At 47.3% G+C, this 22,056-nt stretch overlaps 1 protein-coding gene across 5 annotated transcripts in view; it reads right to left on the bottom strand.

The window, feature by feature from the left end:
- LOC102448644 (E3 ubiquitin-protein ligase rnf213-alpha-like) overlaps nt 1-22,056 on the bottom strand; it is a 127,469-nt gene that overhangs the window by 35,048 nt on the left and 70,365 nt on the right. For all 5 annotated transcript variants that reach the window (XM_075928853.1, XM_075928855.1, XM_075928854.1 and 2 more), the window contains 10 exons: nt 21,581-21,774; nt 20,796-20,951; nt 16,092-19,724; nt 11,769-11,902; nt 11,559-11,654; nt 7,012-7,127; nt 5,412-5,543; nt 4,056-4,120; nt 2,532-2,682; nt 828-969 (listed from right to left, as the gene is read on the bottom strand). In XM_075928853.1, the coding sequence (XP_075784968.1) occupies nt 828-969; nt 2,532-2,682; nt 4,056-4,120; nt 5,412-5,543; nt 7,012-7,127; nt 11,559-11,654; nt 11,769-11,902; nt 16,092-19,724; nt 20,796-20,951; nt 21,581-21,774 (4,819 nt within the window). The remainder of the gene's footprint in view (nt 1-827; nt 970-2,531; nt 2,683-4,055; nt 4,121-5,411; nt 5,544-7,011; nt 7,128-11,558; nt 11,655-11,768; nt 11,903-16,091; nt 19,725-20,795; nt 20,952-21,580; nt 21,775-22,056) is intronic.

Raw genomic sequence — 22,056 nt, 5'->3', positions numbered from 1 at the left:
AGGACAAATAATGTCTTATAAAATAATTCCTTCAATGTTCCACCTCCAACCGTTCCATTCTGTGTGCTAGTAAAAAGAGGATTGCTTTGCAAGGCTGGGTCCTAAGATATACATCAAGCAATCATAATAAAGCATCCACACAGGACAAAACATGGACCAAATTTAGCATTGGCAGGGTGATGTCTCTAAAGCAGGTTCAAAGTCAGCTGTCTCCAGTGGCCGAATACCATACATGTGAATTTCCCAAACTCTAAAGTAAAGGTTCAACACATTTCCTACAGCTGATCAATATTGTTCTGTTACATACTACGGATGTTAAAGATTAGTCGACTATTTGATAAGCATTTGCCCCCCCCCCCCCCCGGGGTCTCTCATGCATTTCAAAGCAGGCACACCATGTGCAGCCCAGAGTCAGCAGTACTTCCTGCTGACCCCAGGCTGTACACAGAGGGCTCTTGTAAATTTCAAAGGAAGAACATGGAAGTGCCTATGGATTAGTCTATATAAATTCCATTAACTAGTCTACTAGTCAATTAACCACATTTTAACATCCTTATTACAAACAAGACCTTTTAAGTTACCGGAATCCCTAGAATCACTTAAGATTTTGTTGCCAACACTGTGATTAATTAGGATATTTAAAACATAGGCTAATTTTGTAAATAGATTCTTAAACTACCCATATCATGGTTATAGCTGATTCTTTTACAGAAGTGCTAAGTGACATGATAAAAGTGTGCCACTTCCCTTTGGTATTCCAAAAAATGGAGCTATTTGAAATTCAAATGGCCAACAGGATGCAACTCTACAAGAACGTACAACATTACCTGAATGAAGTGCCTTCAAGTATAAACTCGCTAGACAGAGCTTGACGGAAAATCCATTCTCTAGGCTTATGGCTCACTGCCTCTCGTTCTTGTAGAAGGTGACAAATTCTCCTTTTCAACCCTTCCATAAAATGATGAGCAACTAGCCATAAAAGAAAAATAAATCATTGTATCGCACAGTAGGGCTGGTCCATACTTTCTTAATAGCAAATTGTATTTTTAACATGAAAAGTGGGGCAGAATATTTCTGCTTGCCTCAATTTTTTTATTTTTTGTCAGAAAACCCCAAACCTTGACATTTTTCAGCCAAAAATAAAACAAATGCAGCAGTTTGGAGCCAAAATGTTCTTGGTTTTCAGGTGTTAGGTTTCTGGACAAAAAGTTGAAATGTTTTCCAAGCAGCTCCTCAAAAAACATTTCTTATTGGTCTTCTGTGAAACACTTCCTTTGGCCTAGGCAATCTGACCTTCCCACTGGAATTAAGAGTCTCTTAGACAAAGGATGCAAGGAAAAAAGTGAGATGTAACAGCTGAAGGTTGCATTTGGCCTGTACCTGGGGACAGAAATCTGGCTGAAACATCTGGATCACTGTAACATGCTCTCAACACAGAACAGGCTGCAGACTCAGCTGGGAGCAGTTAAGCACTTTCTGTGATGACAAACCCCTGAGTGGTAATTGCTGGGCTGATGGCAATGAGCAGGAATGGGGAGGATATAAAGGGGAGGAAGAGGAAGTGGGCGGAAGAGCTCAGAGACTGAGCCGTGCAGAGGCGAGAAGCTGTGTAGAAGTCTCCTCTTAGTATCCCTGCATCATGTTGTGTTTGCTGGAGAACTGAGGAATAAGGGAAACAGCCTGGGCCTGTTCGTGTTTTAGGGACCATGGAAACAAGCTACACAGAAAAGCATACTGGGTAGCTGAAGCAGTACCCGGTGACATGAACCCTATCGCTCCATTCTCCTCTATGGGCCAGGCAACCCAGCCAAATGGCATCTCTCACGATGCAACATGGTGTCTCCACTTTCTGATGCACTCTGATATATAATGGGATTCCTACTGTCACAGTGTATCATGGGAAATGTAGTCCAGCTGGGAACCCAGACCACAGAAGAGAATGGGGGTATGATGTAACCACTACTGCTTTCATATGATATTTTAGTAGCACTTCCAAATTGAAAAGTTTTGAGTTTGGCTGGTTGGTTATTCGTTTTTCAGATGACAAGTCAGTATTTTCCAAGAAAAACACACTTTTCACAGAAAAATTGTTTTGTGAAAAACACAATTTCCCATTGAAATTTTTCACAGTAAATGTTTGACAAGTTAAGTGGCTCCTTCAGTTTTAGTAACGAAGACAAAATCAATCAGACAAGCACCTTCCATTTACTTTGTTTGACATATTCACACATTAGTTTGTTTAAAGCTGGATCACATTTAATTACTAAGAACGACTGCACAATTGTCTTGAATTACTGTGTAGAACAAAACAACTGTTGACAGCACAGCAGCATGAAAGACCTCACCACACTCATTTTTCATTTTCATTTGATCTCTACATGGGATTTTCTTTTTTTTAACCTTGGCATCCAGAGCTGTGAAGGAATCCAGAAATCCACTGCCCTAGCAGATTGGACCACTAATCCATCCAGTTGGTTCTTGAAACATCTTGTAACATGCAGCCACATGCAAACACTTTTGCTTATACTCACATATATTGTTGCTCTGAGAGGGGAAAAGTGCATCACAGAGAATCTGTATCCTTTTTGTAGCTCGCTGGCTGTTGATCTCCTTATCCTCCAGCTGGATCACAGCTTTCTGGACACTTTGTTTGATAATGAATTCAGCGTCCATCAGTTGCATCTGGAAAAAAATTTGCCAGGGAAAATGGTTAAAGGTCTAGAAACCATAAACTATGAAGGAAGGCTGAAAGAACTGAGCTTAAGTCTGGAAGAGGGAAGACTGATGCTATGTCTACACTGCTGGGGGAGGGTTTCGGAAAAAGACACACAAATTGCAAACCACAATTTGCATACCTTTTTCCGCTTCTTTTTTTGGAAAAGAATTTTCCAACATTTGGCCTGTCTACACTGGGCTAAATGTCGGAAAACCCCTTTTTTCGGAACATCCCTACTTCCTCATAAAACAAGATTTACAGGGATGCCAAAAAACCCGCGTGTCTGCTCTTCCAAAAAAATTTGTGTTCCTTGGATGCAGCAGAGTTCTTCTGAGATACCTCCAGTATCCTGGAAAACCACTGCAGCATAGACATATCCTGAGAGGGGACATGATAGTAGTTTTCAAACATCTAAAAGGGTGTTACGAGAAAGAGGGGGAAAATTGTTCTCCTGGGCCTCTGAGGATAGGACAAGAAGCAATGGGCTTAACCTGCAGCAAGGGAGGTTTAGGTTGGACATTAGGAAAAACTTCCTACCTGTCAGGATCATTAAACACTGGAATAAATTGCCTAGGGAGGTTGTGGAATCTCCATCTCTGGAGATATTTAAGAGCAGGTTAGACAGACACCCGTCAAGGATGATTTAGATGGTGCTTGGTCCTGCCGTGAGGGCAGGGGACTGGACTCTATGACTTCTTGAGGTCCCTTCCAGTTCTAGTATCTATGATTCTATTGGGGACAATGGGCAAATGGGAATGGAGAGATTATTTGACTGACTCAGGGACATGAAGGAAATCAGTAGCAAAACAAGGAAATTCACGCAGGTCTCCCAAGTCCTAGGCTATTGCCCAAACTAATAGACCATCCTTCCTCTTCATTTTTATGGCTCACAGGAGCTGTTCCCTGGGAAACTCTGCAGCTGTTTGGGGAAACATGTGGAAGCATGCGCAGCATTTCGGGGCTGCCATTCCTGTAATGCTCACATAGCCCTCTCTCTGCAGTATCTAAGCACCTCACAAACACCAATGACTTTATCTCCATGAGGCTGGCCACACTATTCCCCCTTCCAGTCACAGGCGGGGGGCTGAGGCCCAAAGACATTTGATGCCTTTCTCCAGGACACATAGGAAGTCAGTGACAGAGTCAGAAATGGAACCCAGACCTCCTGAAACTTATGCCTAGTGCCTCCCATATCGCCTCTAAAACACCACACACGTTTCCCTGCAACCTTTCTACTCTTGGCCAGTGGACCTCCCCAATTTGGATCTGTTCTATTTGTAAAGCTGACACGGGATTTGATAGTACTCACTTATGCAGGCAAGATATATAAGAAACGTACTTTTTCCTCTGGGAAGTCAATGGCTTTTTCAGCATCTTCAAGAACATCCGAATCCTCTGGACAACCTTGGGTGGTGAAAAATTGCACATTATTTATCTATTGCATTGAACCAGATACACCACAGAACAAATGAATGGAGCGGGGTGGAAAATGGGAGAATGGATCCATTGCAAAGTTTGAACATGCTAGCAGAAGGGTCACATAGACGGTTACTGGCTGTGGTTGTAAGCCTGTAAGTGTATTCAACTCTACAATCTATCTACATATTTTAGAAATGTGCATCTCTTTGTCTGTCCATCTGTCAGTCTCTTTGTTCAAGAACTCCTCCTAAACGGTAAGAGCTAGTACCACCAAATTTGGGATGCAGCCTCCTCTTCTCCTACCTTAAAGCAAGGCCAGGGTCTGGTTCTATGAGGAAAACAGGAAGTGCTGGGAATGGGACTATTTTCCATGATATGAAAGGGAGGAGGCAGAGAGAGGAGGGATGTGAGGGTCACAGTCAGCACTGGTGACAGTGAGCATAGGGGAGAGCTATACTGCAGAGTGACCACTGGCGGCACCTGAACCACCAAGAGAGTGGGCATTGGGGCTGGAGATCCACCATCTTGCTTGCCACCAGACCTGAATAAGTACAGCCCTTTGCCCAGGAGACAGCCTCCACCAGTTCCCCTCATCCCAAGAAGGAGAAAGCCTCTGCTGGGGCTTATCATGGTGGCTACACACAGTTGCAACAAATCTTATAGAATATATGTCATGTAAGGCATCAAGGTACAATCTGTTCGACATGATTATGCAGCTTGTATGCGGGTATCATCTTTGCATCCCAAGTTATGAATATTGAATATATACCCGGATTTTTAAAAAAATATGCAAATGGAAGTCAGCCACGGGAAAAAAAATTCCCCACTTCAAGTTGTTTTGCTATAAGTCCAAGTTTTTTGGAACGTACCTTGGACTTGTAGCAAGGACGGCCTGTATTTCTCGGTTGTGACCCACTGAGGCACAGCCCGTTCAAAGGGTGGGCCCAGTGTGACAGCACTGTTTCTGCCACAGTAAACCCAGTTCTGTGTCTGATTCCTGTGCAAGTGGATCCAGGGGCCAGATGACCCAGGCAGGAGCATTACGGGATTCTCTCCCCTCTCTCACTTCTCTGTGTGTGGGTCTGTAGCTTAACTCAAAACTGTGCCCTAAAAGGGAGCATGGATGAAACCCAGCTCCATGTGCACAGTGGTTTTACAGTGCACTCTGACGTAAGTAAACCTCAATCCTCCAATGGTACAACCCTGTCTGGGACAGGGAAATGGCAGAAGGCAAAGCAACACCCAGAGAGGGGTTGAAGAACAAGGAGTTGGTTACTTGTGTTGCTGCCCTGTTGCTGGGTGCTGTGCACGAACATCTCAGCCACTGTCAGTTTGGAGAGCTGTCCCAGATTGGCTGGGAAGGTCTCAGGTGGCAGTAGGTCATCCAAGTGAACAGCGTGCCATTCGTCTGGGGAGGCAGAATGAGAATACAGCAGAAAATGTCACTGAGTCACAGAGTTTAAGGCCAGAAGGGGCCACTAGATCATCAGTTTGACCTCCTATATAACACATCCCATTAAACCGCACCAAGTAACCCCTGCATAAAACCTAATAATGTGAGTAGTCTGGGTCTGAAGACATCAAGGGATGCAGAATCCACCACTTCCCTTGGTAGTTTGTTCTAGCAGTTAAGTCTCTCACTGTGTTTTCTCCAGCCTTCCCATCGTTTTTGTGATGCTTCTCTGCAGCTTCACCAATTTTGTAGCATCCTTTTAAAAATTTAAATATCACACTTGGATGCAATATTCGAGCGTTTGCCTCACCGATACCAGACAGAGGGAAAATCATGTTGTGACTGCTACTCACTACTCCTGTTTATACACGCAAGCATTGCATTAATTCTTGTCGCTAAAGCACGACACTATGAGCTTCCATTGAGCTGCTATGACCACTACAACCCCTTGATCCTTGCAGAGTCACTGCTTTCCAGTGTCATATGCTCCCCCCACTCTGTGGGCATGCGGCTTTCATCATGTGGGGAAAAGCTCACTTTCTGGAACATCCAGCACCACCAGCCTTTCCTGACGTGCGCTCTCAAGCAGAGCCACAGATACTTTTGTTTTGATTTTTTTACGTTTGTGACATTTTTCATCAGAACTTCAAATGCTGATGAAAAACGGGTGGGGAATTGCCAACAAAGAGAACATTTTCCTTGGAAAAATTATTGTTATTGTTGAATTCCAGGTTTTGGTTGAATTTTGACAGCTCTCCCTCCTGTGACTTAGGAACACGCATGTTCCACTGAAACAAAATCTGTGTTTCTAAATCACTTTGGCCCCGATATTTAAAAATGATTGAATTGTTGCTGTGCTCAGGCTTCTAAATCAGGTAGGAGTTGCAATGCTATGTCTCAATTTCAAAAGTGATTTGAACACCTAAGGCTATACTGCAGCACTATTTCAGGGTACCTCGGTATCCCAAAATAGCTATCCCACGTCTTAACAGCAAGCCTGTTATTCCGAAATGGAACATGCTCGCTATTCCGATGTCCTTGAAAACCTCATTCCACAAGGAGTAAGGGACATTTCAGAATAGCGGGTTATTTTGAAATTTGGCACTTTACGAAATAAACTGTTTCAAAATAAGATACACAATTTGCATAGCTCAAACTGCATATCTTATTTTGAGCTATGGTGCAGTATAGATGCATCCTAAGAGCCTAAACACCATTGATAGTCAATAGGGCATTGGCTTCTAAGTGCCTAAATCACTTTTGAAAATGGGAATTAAAAAATCTGGATCTGACATGCTACAGAAAATGCCAAACCTACAACAGTGATTAAGACAGTTAACGACTGTTAAAATTATTCAAATGCTAATGATCCCTCTTGCTTTCCTCTTCTTTCAAGTCTTTCCAAATAAAGACATATTCTTACTAGCACTGAATGCCAGGTAGCTGCAGCCCCCAAGGATCCTTGGGACTTTGGTTATGATGACGACATGGGATGGACCGATGGTTTCAGGTTTCCTTCTCTCATCCACAATACAGTACCTGAAAACACAGCAGAAATAAGATTCAGAGCTTCATGGATCTTCAGGTCAGTAGGGACCATCCTAACCAGCTAGTTTGACCTCCTGCAGAGCACAGGAAAAGGAACCTCATGTAAGTGATTCCTGCATCTGGCCTAATAGCTTCTTGTGAGAGTTAGAGTGGAGCTTTTAGAAAGAAACACCCAGCCCTGATTTACAGACTCCCAGAGATGGAGAAGTCACCACATCCCTAGGGGAGCTGTTCCAACAGTTATGTCTAGAAATCCTTCCAAATTCACAGGAGTATAGAATGGGGGTCATGGTATTGCCATGCGCTGCCTTCAGAGCTGAGTGGCTCAGACTGAAAGCTGTTGGCCAATGGCCTGGCTCTGAAGGCAGCAGAGCAGAAGTCAGGGTGGCTGCCACCCTCACATCTGCACTGCTGCTGGCAGGATGGTGCTGCCACCCTCACATCTGCACTGCTGCTGGCAGGGAGCGCCTCTGCCCTCAGAGCTGGGTTCCCCAGCTCTGAAGGCAGCACCATTACCAGCAGTAAGGGCGGCAATACCACCCTGCCCCTACAATACCCTTCTGACCCCCTCCCCCATTTAGGGTGTGTCTAGACTACATGCCTCCATCGACGGAGGCATGTAGATTAGCCAGATCGGCAGAGGGAAATGAAGCCGCGATTAAAATAATCGCGGCTTCATTTAAATTTAAATGGCTGCCCCGCTCTGCCGATCAGCTGTTTGTCGGCAGACCAGGGCAGTCTGGACGCGACGCGCCGACAAAGAAGCCTTTCTTGATCGGCACAGGTAAACCTGGTTTCACGAGGCATACCTGTGCCGATCAAGAAAGGCTTCTTTATCGACGCGTCGCGTCCAGACTGCCCCGATCTGCCGACAAACAGCTGATCGGCAGAGCGGGGCAGCCATTTCAATTTAAATGAAGCCGCAATTATTTTAATCGTGGCTTCATTTCCCTCTGCCGATCTGGCTAATCTACATGCCTCCGTCGACGGAGGCATGTAGTTTAGACGTACCCTTAGAGTTAAGACCCCTACAGTAACAACACTGAGAAATTGCAGATTTAAATATCTGAAATAATTCAGTGTACTATTTTAAAAATCCTATGACTGTGAAATTGACCAAAATGGACTGTGAATTTGGTAGCGCCCTCATTATTGTCTCTCCCTGTCAACAATTTGCACCTTAGTTCAAGTCTGAATGGGTATGTCTACACTACAGAGTTAGTTCGAACTAACTTTCATAGGTGCTACACTAGCGCTCCGCTAGTTTGAACTTAATTCGAACTAGCGGAGCGCTTAGTTCGAACTAGGAAAACCTCATTTTACGAGGATTAAGCCTAGTTCGAACTTACTAGTTCGAACTAAGGGCTGTGTAGACCCTTAATTCGAACTAGTGGGAGGCTAGCCCTCCCCAGCTTTCCCTGGTGGCCACTCTGGCCAACACCAGGGAAACTCGTCTGCCCCCCTTCCGGCCCCGGAGCCCTTAAAGGGGCACGGGCTGGCTACGGTGCCTGTGCCAGGTGCAAGCCTGCCAGTACCCAGCCAGCAGACCCTGCACCTGGCACGCATCGAGCCACCCACCCGATGCCCCCCAGCCCTCCCCCTCTTCCCGGGACCAGGCTGGCGGCTCCCGGGAGCTTGCCCGGGACCGCAAGAGGCGGGCACCCACCTGGTCTAGAGCGGACATTGTGGACCTTGTCCACGATCTCCGCACTAGGCACAGGAAAGTGGCAGTCTAGGGCAGGAGAGCTGCCAGCCTGGCCACCCAGGAGCAGGTGTGCATGAAAATCAAGGGGATCCACTGAGACCCCCGACCCTGAGCCCTGAGCTTACAATGGCCGTCCTGGGTCAGACCAAAGGTCCATCTAGCTCAGTAGCCTGTCTGCCGACAGCGGCCAACCCTAGGGACCCTGGAGGGGATGGTCTGAAGACAGTGACCAAGCCATTTGTCTCGTGCCATCCCTCTCCAGCCTTCCACAAACCTTGGGCAGGGACACCACTCCTACCCCCTGGCTAATAGCACTCCATGGACCCAACCTCCATGACTTGATCTCATGTCCCTTTAAACTCTGTTCTAGTTCTAGCCTTCACAGCCTCCTGCAGCAAGGAGTTCCACAGGTTGACTCTTTGCTTTGTGAAGAACAACTTTCTGTTACTAGTTTGAAGCCTGCTACCCATTCCTTTCCTTTGGTGTCCTCTAGTCCTTCTTTATGGGAACTAATGAAGAACTTTTCTGTATGCACCCTCTCCACCCCACTCATGCTTTTAGAGACCTCTATCCTGTCCCCCCTCCGTCTCCTCTTTTCTAAGCTGAAAAGTCCCAGTCTCTTTAGCCTCTCTTTATATGGGACCTGTTCCCAACCCCTGATCATTTTAGTTGCCCTCCCCTCTCCCAGCCTCTCTCTTCCCCTCTCCCACCTCTTTTTCCCAGTCTCCCCCAGTTTTGTTCAATAAAGACAGATTCCATTTTTGAACACAATTGTCCTTTATTTTGTACATCAAGAAAAGGGGCTAGGGAAGGGTAAGTGGAAGGAGGTGAGGGAGGAATGGGGTACGAGCCCCTGATGGGGAGGACTGGGCTGGCTCTGCGGGCTTCTGGGGGTGGAAGCTCTCCTGCAGCCCCCCAATTGCCCCCTCTCCCCAGATGGCAGCCTGCGGCAAGTGCAGCTGGTCTGATGGCCGAGTGCTGTGATGTGCCCAGTGTGGGCACTCAGGGCACTCCAAGCCAGGACTGCTTTGCAAGTGGGGCACCCCTGAGAACTGTCTGTCCGGGGTGGGGGTCGGGACCCTTTAAGCGCAGCCCTCGGCTAGCCTGAGACAGCAGCTCCACGCTCTAAGTCCTCCTCTGATGCCCTCCCGGCACTGCTTCCAGCCATCCTTAAGCCCGGTTCAGGGTCCACTTAATGTGGACATGCTAGTTCGAATTAGCAAAATGCTAATTCGAACTAGTTTTTAGTTCTAGACGCGTTAGTTCGAATTAGCTTAGTTCGAATTAACTTAGCTTAGTTCGAATTAACTAAGTTAGTTCGAATTAGCGCTGTAGTGTAGACGTACCCAATTTGCCTCATTTCAGCCCTGAGAAAATGGATCTTATTCTGCCTTTTTTGCTTGCAGGATTCTCCTCCCCATGTAGGTCCCTTTGGCCATGATCAAGCCATAAGACATATTATCTGTCTCTACATCCATCTCTTCCCTCTGGGTGAAACCCTGATATCTTGAAGTCAATGGCAGAGCTCCCTTTGACTTCAATAAAGACAGGATTTCACCTTGTGTCCATTCACCACCGTAACTTCTGAGAGTAAGGCTGTGTCTGCACGGCAACACTGCAGCTGCACTGATGTAGCATTTCAGTGTAGACACTCACTATAGCAACAGGAGAGGTTCGCCTGTTGCTGTAGGTCATATGCCTTCCCATGAGGCAGTAGCTAGGCCAACAGAAGCATTCTTCCAGCAACCCAGGACAGTCTACACTGGGGCTTCAGTTGGTTAAACTACATCCCATAGGGTGTAAGTTTCTCACCTTTAAGTGTTGTGTCTAAGATGATCTAAGTTTTAGACCAGCCTTGAGCAAGATTTTTGTGCCTGATTTAGCTATTGTGAAGATTGAGGGGAACTGCAACACAAATAATTCCTGAGCCTGCTTTTGATTTCTTGCCATGACACGGGGTGAACCCAGCACACTCAGCCACCCCTGCTCTTCGCTATGGGCAAGAGCTGATGCAAACAGGTGATTTTTCTCCAAGCCCTGGCTCCCAAAACAATTGGATTATCGGAGAATCTGATTTTGTTTAATGCTGGGTTCCATCAGCAGGGAGATCTACAAGACAGGTTTGACCGCCACAGCCAGGACTCCGTAGCCTGGCAACATCTGTGGTCCAGCATCCCTGTGAATGCTCCCAGGCTGGAGCACTCACTGGGAAAAGCCAGGCCCAGCACTCAGCACCTCCTCCCCTGCCCTCCCAGACCTTCCGGAGTGCTGCACATCACTCATCTGAGGCACTCGCACTCAACAAGGGTGGGAGGAGAGCCGGGACAGGGGGCACTCGGGGGCAGAGGCAGAGTGGCTGTGGAGACCCATGGCCGGGGGTTAGGAGTGCAGCCCTGTGGGGCTCCACACCCACCCTGCCTCTTACCCCGAACTTACCCCCATCCTTCCCACTTGGTCAATACCAGCCCTTCTGCGGCTGTTAGAGAGGAGTCCGGCAGGTGAGGGCAGCAGAGGGGCTGGCACTGACCTGCTCTGGTCCAGCAGATTCCCTGATCAGGACCAGTCAGGTCCCAAGAGTGCTGGGCCAAGGAGGTGCAACCTGTAGCACAGAAGCACCATGGTTATTTTATAGGGCCCGGATTCAACAAACCACTTAAGCCCAGGCTTAACTCCACTGCTGTCTTGGGCCCTGATACATGACAAGAAAAGCTGCTTACTTTGCACAGGCAAGAAGCCTCTTGCTGGTCTGTGGCTCCTCAAAGTTGAACTGGACAAAAAGCAGCTTCTCTTCTGTTGCTTCTCTGAAAAACTTACTGCACGTGATGAAAAAAAAAATCTCTTTAAAGAAGTCACATGGGAGACATGGAAAAAACCACATACAAGATTAAAGAACAACAACAAAAGTAGGACCAAAAGCACTTTGTTACCTCAGTTCCTGGCGGAACGCATGTTCTGTGTCAAACTGGCTTAGGAAAAGACAGCGGATTTTAGTTTGGAGGTTCAGTCTCTTTCTCACCACTTCCAAATCTCTCTGGTTCAGGAGTTTTGCATGTGTGGACACCTATGAAAAAGACGACAATTTAGGCAAGATTTTTGTGCCTGATTTTACTACAGGTTGAACGTCTCTGATCCAGAACTCTCTCATCCAGAAATATCTGTCATCTGGAATGATTTTATACATGTCCACTTTTCACGAGTGTGGTCAACTTGCCCATGGGCCCATAAAGTTTGTTTACAGCCACCAGTCCTGGCTCTCAGTGCTCTGTGCTGTTATTTAGCTCTAAGGGTATGTCTACACTACAAAGTTAATTCAAACTAACAGACGTTAGTTCGAATTAACTTTGATAGGTGCTACACATGCAAACCGCTAGTTCGAACTTAATTCGAACTAGCGGTGCGCTTAATTCGAACTAGGTAAACCTCATTCCACGAGGACTAGCGCTTAGTTCGAATTAACTAGTTCGAATTAAGGGCTGTGTAGCCACTTAATTCGAACTAGTGGGAGGCTAGCCCTCCCCAGCTTTCCCTGGTGGCCACTCTGGCCAACACCAGGGAAACTCTTCTGCCCCCCTCCTGGTCCCGGAGCCCTTAAAGGGGCACGGGCTGGCTACGGTGCCCGTGCCAGGTGCAAGCCTGCCAGCACCCAGCCAGCAGACCCTGCATCTGGCACGGCTCGAGCCAGCCACCCGCTGCCACCCAGCCCTCCGCCTCTTCCCGGGACCAGGCTGGCGGCTCCCGGGAGCCTGCCCAGGTCCGCAAGAGGCGGGCGCCCACCTGGTCTAGTGCGGACATTGTGGACCTCATCCATGACCTCCGCACTAGGCACAGGAAAGTGGCCGTCTAGGGCAGGAGAGCTGCCAGCCTGGCCACCCAGGAGCAGGTGTGCATGAAAATCAGGGTGGTCCAGTGAGACCCCCGACCCTGAGCCCTGAGCTTAGAATGGCCGTACTGGGTCAGACCAAAGGTCCATCTAGCCCAGTAGCCTGTCTGCCGACAGTGGCCAACACTAAGGACCCTGGAGGGGATGGACTGAAACAATGACCAAGCCATTTGTCTCGTGCCATCCATCTCCAGCCTTCCACAAACAGAGGCCAGGGACACCATTTCTACCCCCTGGCTAATAGCACTCTATGGACCCAACCTCCATGACTTTATCTCACTTCTCTTTAAACTCTGTTCTAGTTGTAGCCTTCACAGCCTCCTGCAGCAAGGAGTTCCACAGGTTGACTCTTTGCTTTGTGAAGAACTTTCTGTTATTAGTTTGAAGCTTGCTACCCATTCATTTCATTTGGTGTCCTCTAGTCCTTCTATTATGGGAACTAATGATGAACTTTTCTTTATGCACCCTCTCCACACCACTCATGCTTTTATAGACCTCTATCATATCCCCCCTCAGTCTCCTCTTTTCTAAGCTGAAAAGTCCCAGTCTCTTTAGCCTCTCTTCATATGGGAACTGTTCCAAACCCCTGATCATTTTAGTTGCCCTCCCCTCTCCCGCCCTCTCTCCTCCCCTCTCCCACCTCCTTTTCCCAGTGTCCCCAAGTTCTGTTCAATAAAGAGAGTTTCTATTTTTGAACATACTTGTCCTTTATTTTGTACATCAGGAAGGGGGGCTAGGGAGGGGTAAGTGGAAGGAGGTGAGGGAGGAATGGGGTACGAGCCCCCGATGGGGAGGACTGGAGTGGCTCTGCGGGCTCCTCGGGGTGGAAGCTCTCCTGCAGCCCCTCGATTGATCCCCCCGGATGGCAGCCTGCGGCAAGTGTAGCCAGGCTGATGGCCGAGTGCTGTGATGTGCCGAGTGTGGGCACTCAGGGCACTCCAAGCCAGGACTGCTTTGCAAGCGGGGAACCCCTGAGAACTGTCTGTCCGGGGTGGGGGTTGGGACCCTTTAAGCACAGCCCTCGGCTAGCCTGAGACAGCAGCTCCATGCTCTAAGTCCCATTCTGATGCCCTGCCGGCACTGCTTCCGGCCATCCTTAACCCCGGTTCAGGGTCCACTCAGTGTGGACATGCTAGTTCAAATTAGCAAAACGCTAATTCGAACTAGTTTTTAAGTCTAGCTGCGCTAATTCGAATTAGCTTAGTTCGAATTAACTAATTCGAACTAAGTAAGTTCAAATTAGTGCTGTAGTGTAGACATACTCTAATTTACCCCTCGATGTCCTCTAACAGACCAGGAAGCTGTGCAAGTGTTGGTGATGCTGCTAGATAATATCGACCTCCCATGGTCCAGAAAATTCTCTCATTCGGAACCCATCAGGTCCCAAGGGTGCTGGACTAGAGACGTTCAATCTGTACTGTAAAGTTATAGGGAAACTGCAACACCTCTAATTCCTTGACAGGACGTTTGAATGGCTGCCCAATAGGACTGATATAAAAATGTTTTTTACTCCCTCTCGTGGGAAATGTTGACTTTTTGTTGAAGAAACAAAGCCACAAACCACCCCATTTTCCTCAGCACAGCACTTCCTAGCACTGCTCTGGGGCATTGGACTCAGCACTGCGTGAGAGGGCAGAATGTGCCCTATAGGGCCCCCAGCCCACTCCCTACAGCACAGCACCCGCTAGCTCCCTCAACTGGGGCACTGGAGTAAGCACAGATTGGGAGAAGAGGGAGCCCTGTTGTGAAACACGCCCCCTCCAGAGTCTTGCCATCTGGATTGTGATAAGACCACTCTTTGGGGCTGCAACACCAAACATTCGTGGATCAGAAGAGTTTCCTTGCAATGGCCACAATAATAATGACTCTCGCAGACTTCAACAGGCTGTGGGCCAATGAAAAAGGCTGGAGGGGGCAGGTTGGGATAGCTGGGTAAGATGCACATGCTGCTCAGCATATAGGCACTTAGCAAAAACCTACCTATTGTGACAGACCCAGGGCAACTGGATATAATGGTTTGGGGGCAGGCAGACATGCCGGGAGCTGGGTGAATGGTTTTCTGTTTCCCGAGAGAACTGCCAGAGACTGCTCCCATGTAATCAAGCCAGGCAGGCACCTGAGGCTAATTAAGAGCTTGCCTGAGGAAGCAGGCTAATCAGGCACCTGCAGCCAATGAAAGCCTGCTGCACTACTTGAAAAGGTTTCCCCTCATGTAAGGGAGGGGGAAGGAGAAGAGAAGGACTGAGAGGAGGAAATGTGCTGCTGGGAAACTGAGACCTGAAAAAGGAAAGAGTGTTGGTGCTGAAGCAGGAAAGAGTCAGTCAGGTACCGGGGAGAAGGTACTAAGTGCGCGTTTGGGAAAGTGGCCCAGAGAAAAAGCTGCTGTACTGGAGCTAGAGGAAAAGCCTCGTCAGATGCCGCTACCAAGAATCTCTGGGCTGGAATCCAGAATAGTGGGCAAGCCTGGGTTCCTCCAACCCTCCCCACACGATTAAAAAGTTTGCTCCTGGAAAGGGAGGCCAGGACTATGGATGAGTTTCACCCCAATCCATTTGTACACTGCCTAGAATAATGGGGCTCCAGACTAGGGATTTAAGTAACTACTCGACTACCTGATAAGCAAATGCTGCCCCCTCCCCCGCTACCTCTATCAGAGATAGGCAGCAAGGTGGGGGGAGCACAAGCCGGTGTTGGGGGGAGCCAGCTTAAAAGCCCGTTCCCTGCTCCCCAAGCACCATCTCTGTGTGGGTCAGGGGAGGCAGGGGGCCATGAGGAAATGGTGTGAGCAGGGACTGAAACAGTCCTGCTCATGCCGGTCTCACTGCTGCTCCTCTCCCTTTGCAATGTACAAGAACTGCCCACGGCTCTTGTACATTGCAAAGGAAGAGGCACAGAGGGGTACCCGTGTGAGCGGGGACTGCTTTGCTCCCCATCCCCACCCCCGGCACGGGTTCCCGCTGCCTCATGCCCTTTGAAACATACAAGAGCTGCAGGCGATTCCTGTGCATTTCAAAGGCACAGAGGCAGAGGCAACTCACTTCCTCTCTTCCTTTGAAATATCCAAGGGAGAGGTGCAGTGGGATAGTGAGTGCCCCCTTTATAGACTAATTGAGTAGTCAATGGAAATTCCATCGACTACTCAATTAGCTGATTAATCGAAATTTAGCATCCCTACTCCACTCATGACTGAGGTGTATCTGTGCTACCTCAACACAAAGGATAAATCATAATCTTTAGCAGTCTTAGTCTAAAGCTGTATTTTCAGGGCGCTGCGCACCAACAGCTAGGATGGAAATCAGCTGGTGTTCTGGTTGCCCGACACCTCTGAGAATCAAGCCCATTGTAACAAACTTGAAATAAATCACCTCACCTCCAAGAACAGTTCACATGACTCTTGATTCACCGCCCCCCTCAGAATGTCAACCAGCCCATTGTGCTTCTGCTTCCCGAAGTACAGCTCCTGAATCTGCTCTGCATCCTCCAGCGGAGAATATTTGAGACGTAGGATGGAGTCGGGGGTTGCGCACTCAAGGAGTTTGCTTTTAGAAGCTGCGAGGATTGACTCGCCATTGGACAGGATGGTTCCCTGAAGGCCGCTCACTGAGCACTGCAGAACGACGGTGGCAGAAGTGTCATCACTGAAACCAATGAAAACATCCCGTTCCCGGGGAGCCATGTCTGCCAGCCTTGTGCAGCAGAAATCCGTGTTCTCGATAGTGACAAACATCCTGGCCCATTCGTCTAGTTCCTTCCTCAGCTCATTCTGCTCCCAGTGTAGGATGGTGTTCATATCCAAGCAGTGCTTCTCCAGCCTGTTCAACAGCGGGGTGGGGAATTGCGTGTAAACCACATTCTTCTCCTCAATCACTATCAATCTAAACTCCTCCTTCACACGGCATTTCACCCTGTGAGTCCCCAGGCCAAGGTCGACGTAATAGCTTCCACCTAACTTGACGAAGCATTGGTTCAGCGCATCGTAAAGGCTCTCGTACAGGTTGTGAACATTTAAGAGAATGACAGACCTCCCTGTCTCCATGCAGATTTTCACTCTGTTAACGGACCGGCATACCTGGGAATATTCTTCATCCCGTGGGAAACCCGAGCCAAAGATAATGTCACAGTTCTCTATGTCCATCAGCTTGTTCATCTGTAGAATCTGGAAAGCTGCATGGTTTGTTGTTAATAGCAACAAGTATCTAGATACAAACCCTGTCTGTTTCTTGTCTAAATTTTCCTTTAACAAATTAACAGTATGGCTGGTTTCCAAGTAGGGAGGCAGAGATATGGGTGAGTACTGTTTGAATACCTCTAAAGGATTCAGATCTTTTGATCCTCCAAAGTTTCTCAGAATTGCTTTTGCAACAAGCTTTTCTTCTTGGGAGATGCTTTTCCTGTCCTTGGCGTAGGACAGTATCATTTTGATGAGGCCATAAAAGTCACGCAGCCCAAAAAATTCCATGGGTTGTTTATTCAATACCTCACAATAGAACTCAGCCAGAAAGGGGAACAAATGCTCAATCTTGGTCATGTGCCGTTCATCGGCACAGATCCCTTTGGCCGTCTTCACCAGCTCTTCTTTGTTGAGGTCAGTACGGAACACGAGGAGGCCTCGGTTCATTTTAGCAGGGTCCAGGGCCCAGTTCGAAATGCCAACAAAGCCCACTTTTTTGTACGGTTCTGGTTTTTCATCATCAACGCAACCATCTTCAAGGAGAGGGTGCAGTGTCTTCAGAGGCATCTCCGGTGAGTCTTCTGCAAGGCCTATCTCATCCAGGATGACCACTGAGGCAAACTCCTCCAGTTTCTGATCCCTCTGGAACTGTGCACATTGTTTGAAAGTGGAGATGATTCCTTCTGGCTTGGAATGAGGGCTGCACTGGAATGACACCAGCTGGACTTGCTTGCACCGCTTGAACAAGTCTGTTTTGGACAATCTGCCCTGCATTGCATCAGCAGCTATGGTTTTGGACAGGGATTTGGAGCTACCTGGCTTCCCTACGAGGAAGAGCGGCACTCTCAGGTCCATGCATATGACCATCATGAAGATGTTTTCCCTTAGGGCATCGTTCCGTGCTGTGGTCTTGGGGACAGAGAGGTTATCCAGGAACACCTCTTGGCAAAGTACAATCTCTAGCTGAAGCAGGGATTCAGGCATAGAGAAGCATGTCGCTACCTCTTTCAGATAATCTTGGCGCTTCTCGAGAGATACATAATAGCAAACTCCAACTGCAAGAACCAGGGATCTTTGGGCTTCGTTTAATGCAAATAACTGATCTTTCTCAAACCCCCTGGCAAGGGCATGAATGGATGGGTCACAGTCCTCGGAACATTGAGCCTTTCTCTTCTTTTCATCGATAAGAGGAAAAAGCAGATCTCGTAACTTATAAAACCACAGCAGCACCCCCATGCAGCGCTCTATGTCCCGGAGACTGGCGATTCTGCATTCCTCTTTCTTATCTCTTAAAAACTTCTGGGAGGTGGAAATGACGGAGGTGAAAATATCCATGTTCTCTTCGGGAAGAATGTCTTTCACGATGGATTTCACAATCTGTCTGATGTACAGACTCTGTGTCTTTTCGTTTAGTTCCCCAAAGTCCCACACAAGAGGCAACATGCTCGGTGGAAGAGGCTGCACCCGATACACCAGCTGCCTCAAAGGGATGTAGCCCAACTTTTCTAAGGTGTCTTCACTCCGAACTCTGTATCCTAAGCCGGCTTTCTCTAGCTTCTCAATGGTTTCCTTGGTGTGTCTTTTGTAAGGGTTACAAGCAGCCACAACTTTCAAGCGAGTGGTGGAGATTGGCTCTCCATTCACACTCTGGTCACACAACACCTCTTTAATTGCAAACACAGCTTCGGTGGTGTTGGCTTCGTCAAAGAAGAGCACTGTGTCCATGTTGTGCTTCTCTTCATTGATGCGTGCCAGCTCGATGGCTTCCTTGACTTTCTGGTGGATGATTTTGGAGCTGGTGCCCCCATGAACACGCACCAGCCTCATATTCTCAACTTCCCTCCCTGCTCTTTGCAAGCTGCACATGAACTGCACCAACTTGGTCTTCCCACAGCCCGTTTCGCCCATGACGATCACAGGGATCCCACACTGGAACCTGAGGTGAATGGCCAGCATTTTCATGGTGTTGTCCAGGGTCAATTGGTAAGTTTCATCTGGGTCTTGGTAGGTTTCATCTGGGCCTTGGGAGCTTCTCACACCAAACACGTTGTGGAGTGTTTCTAGCTGCTTTTGTCTGGACAGATCTTCAAACTTCTTATTGAAAGGGACTCCCTGAGCCTCAAGGATCTGCTTTAAACCTTGGTCAATAACCCTCTCTTCTAGCACAGCCTGAGAATGTGCATCCACAGCATCAAAACTCTGATTGATGTGGAAACCCAAGAACTCCATGGAATGGTTGTCAGCATGGAAGATGATATAGGGGTGAGACTCTTGCTCCCACTTGCGTCGTAACTGGTACCCTCTCAATACACTATCCTCCATTTTGTCATCTTCACTGGGTGAGCTTTCATCTGCCATGACCAGGGAAGGCAAAGCAAAGTCCTTGGACATGGTGATCATAAATTTTATCACAAACTTTTTAAAACCTTTAAATCCCTCTTCCAATAAGTCTTTGCTGCAGAACACTGAGTTTTCACACTTCATCAGCTGGAGGTTTAGGAAGCGTGTGAAGTTGCTGAGCTCAGTCCAGGAAGGGTTTTTTCTCCCACAGGAATCTAACAAGAGCCTCAAACACTCTTCCTTTGTCCCTTCAACACTCCCTGGAGTGAAACAAAAGCTGTCCAGATCTCCCCCTTGCTGGTATCTACTGATGTACTGATATGACCGTTGGAAGGCATCAGCCCTGAATATGTCATTGTCTAGCAGCTGTTGTTCCATTTCAGCAGGAGCTGCAGAACTGTTATTTTTAAGCATCTCTTGTACTTCCATTGGTGTTAGGCATTTCACAGCTGGCAGGAGATCTACAAATCCCTTCTCCATTTCGCTGGTCATCTAAAAGCCAAATGACAAGGGGTTAGAGATGTATAAACACTGAAGTTACCTAAACTGAAAAAAATCCTCTACCAATTGACACCAATATTATTCACGGGGACATGGCTTAGTAAGTAGAGCAGAAACAAATTGGGATAAGGTAGGATCATGTTACTCAAATCATTCATTGATACAGCCAAAACTTCGATTCTGCGTAAAAGCGATACTCTAAACAAGCTAAGTACCAATCTTGGGGCCTGATCGTCCACTGGTCCGTACCAGTGTTCCCTCTAAGCTGTGTGGCAGCAGAGCTTCATGGGTGATTAATCAGCCCCGCCCAGTCAGTGAGCTCCATGCACAGAGCCCTGAGCCTCTGACTGGGCAAGGCTGATTAATCAGCTGTGGGGCTCTGTGTTGCCGTGCAGCTTAGAGGGAACTCTGGTTCGTATCTTCTGTTGTCATTTGTACATTATTAGATAAGAATGGCAGCAGCATATAAATATAACTAGCTTCACATGATTCAAAGCAGGTTCCTTAACTTTAACATACAACATGGCCAACCTAATGCTCCTCTGGATACTGACTAGAGTTGGCAAAATTTTTTTGACTGAAAAAATTTCCCAACAGAAAACGTGGTTTCATTGAAATGATCCACTGGAAAGGGCTGATTTTGATTACATTTTTCAATTTTCTATTAAAAAAACAAAAACTTTTTTAGTTTTGAATCACACATCAAAAATTGTTTTGATGTGGTAATATTAAAATGAAAAAAAATCATATTAACATATCTGAATGCTTTCTTTTGATCAAAAATGTTGCCATTTTTCATTCTGTTCTTTCAGAATTGTAACTTTTCAGAACTTTCCAAAGTTAGGATGAAAAGTTGAAACAGCAGATTGGAAGTTTCCTTTTCCAAGTAGCCCTAGTACCAACAACGTGTTTTCTCTATGTTTGGACAGTACCATACTGGTTGAAGATTTGTAGTTCCATCAAGGCCTTCTTCCTTTGAATTTTAACATGCTGCTATCACACGCACATTGCTACGTTCCAAAGAAAACCTGCCATTCATTGTGCATATCGCTTGGTGAGTACCTCTTGTTTTCGTGTGCTGCTTATGCCTTTTCCTCTCACCAGGTATTCAATCAAATAAAGGTGGGACTCTCGGCACTTCCAGACCATGCCATCGGGGCTTTGGATGTGTCTGAGAATGCACAACTCAACCAGAAACTTGTAAAGACCTTTCGAGACCTGTCAAGAAAGATGCAGGATTGGGTCAGTTTTGCTTCATAGAAATGTCAACTACTCACTGCCTCCCGTTGTTAGTAAACTTTCTGAGTTACTGAAGACCCAATAAATCAACAAGAGAGAAGAGATGCTCCATGAAAGTACGACTCAGGCAGAACCTCAGCTCATGGGAAACAGGCGTAGCTCCACTGACTTCAAGCATACTACACTGATTTACAGCAGTCAAGGATTTAACCCATTGTATGGTTGCCCTGCTGATGTGACAGTAAATGCTGGGCTGTCACAGACAATAGAGATAATGGAAATCCAAAGAGGTTTGCTGGCATGGTGAAAGGGTATCAGGTGCTGAGACACTGCCCAGCGATGCAGAATTAAAATATACTGTGAGCATCATCTTCTTCTGTTGTCACTAGTGGATGGGAAGCATCTGGTATGTGGTAGAGCTTTGGGAAAGAAAATTACATTTTTGTGCCACCCCTGTTTACAATTTAACTCTTTGTTACAGAAACTGGGACTAACTACTTTCCAGAACTGACAATCTACTACCGGACACTGAAGTCACGCTCCAAACGGGAAAATCCATCCTCTCTGTATATCATGCCATGGAGACTGAGCTCAGACAAGACACTTACCACAGGGGTTACATCAATGTGGAAGATCCTGGGCCTTGGCTCCGTTGGTTTCTGTTCCAGTGAACGAAGCTCCTCCAGGAGAAATCCAAAATCTATTTCTGACTCCGTCAGCCTAATGGTTTTGTGGCTCAGCCCTTCATTCTCTGGTCGGGTTTGGGCTTGTCTGATGGTATTTGCTACAAATAAAGATTTCCCTGAAATGAGAGAAAAGTCCACAATTCAATTTCAACAGTGCTCAGCCTTCTCATATTCCGCCTTTATGTTTCCAGTTCGGCACCTGAAACACAGAAGGCCAGATTCCCAGCTGGTGTCAATCAGATGTAGACCCAGAGGCATCAATTGACACCGCTTGGGGATTTGGTCCATCAGCCACAGATCCATTGGCATCAAAGGGCCAGATCCACAACTGACATCAATCAGCCATTGCTCCCCTGGCATCAAGGGGCCAGATCTCCAACTAGTGTAAGTGGACATAA

This window comes from Pelodiscus sinensis, chromosome 4, assembly GCF_049634645.1.
Source record: "Pelodiscus sinensis isolate JC-2024 chromosome 4, ASM4963464v1, whole genome shotgun sequence".
Classification (NCBI taxonomy): Eukaryota; Metazoa; Chordata; order Testudines; family Trionychidae; genus Pelodiscus; species Pelodiscus sinensis.
This window is presented reverse-complemented; position numbering and strand designations above follow the sequence as displayed.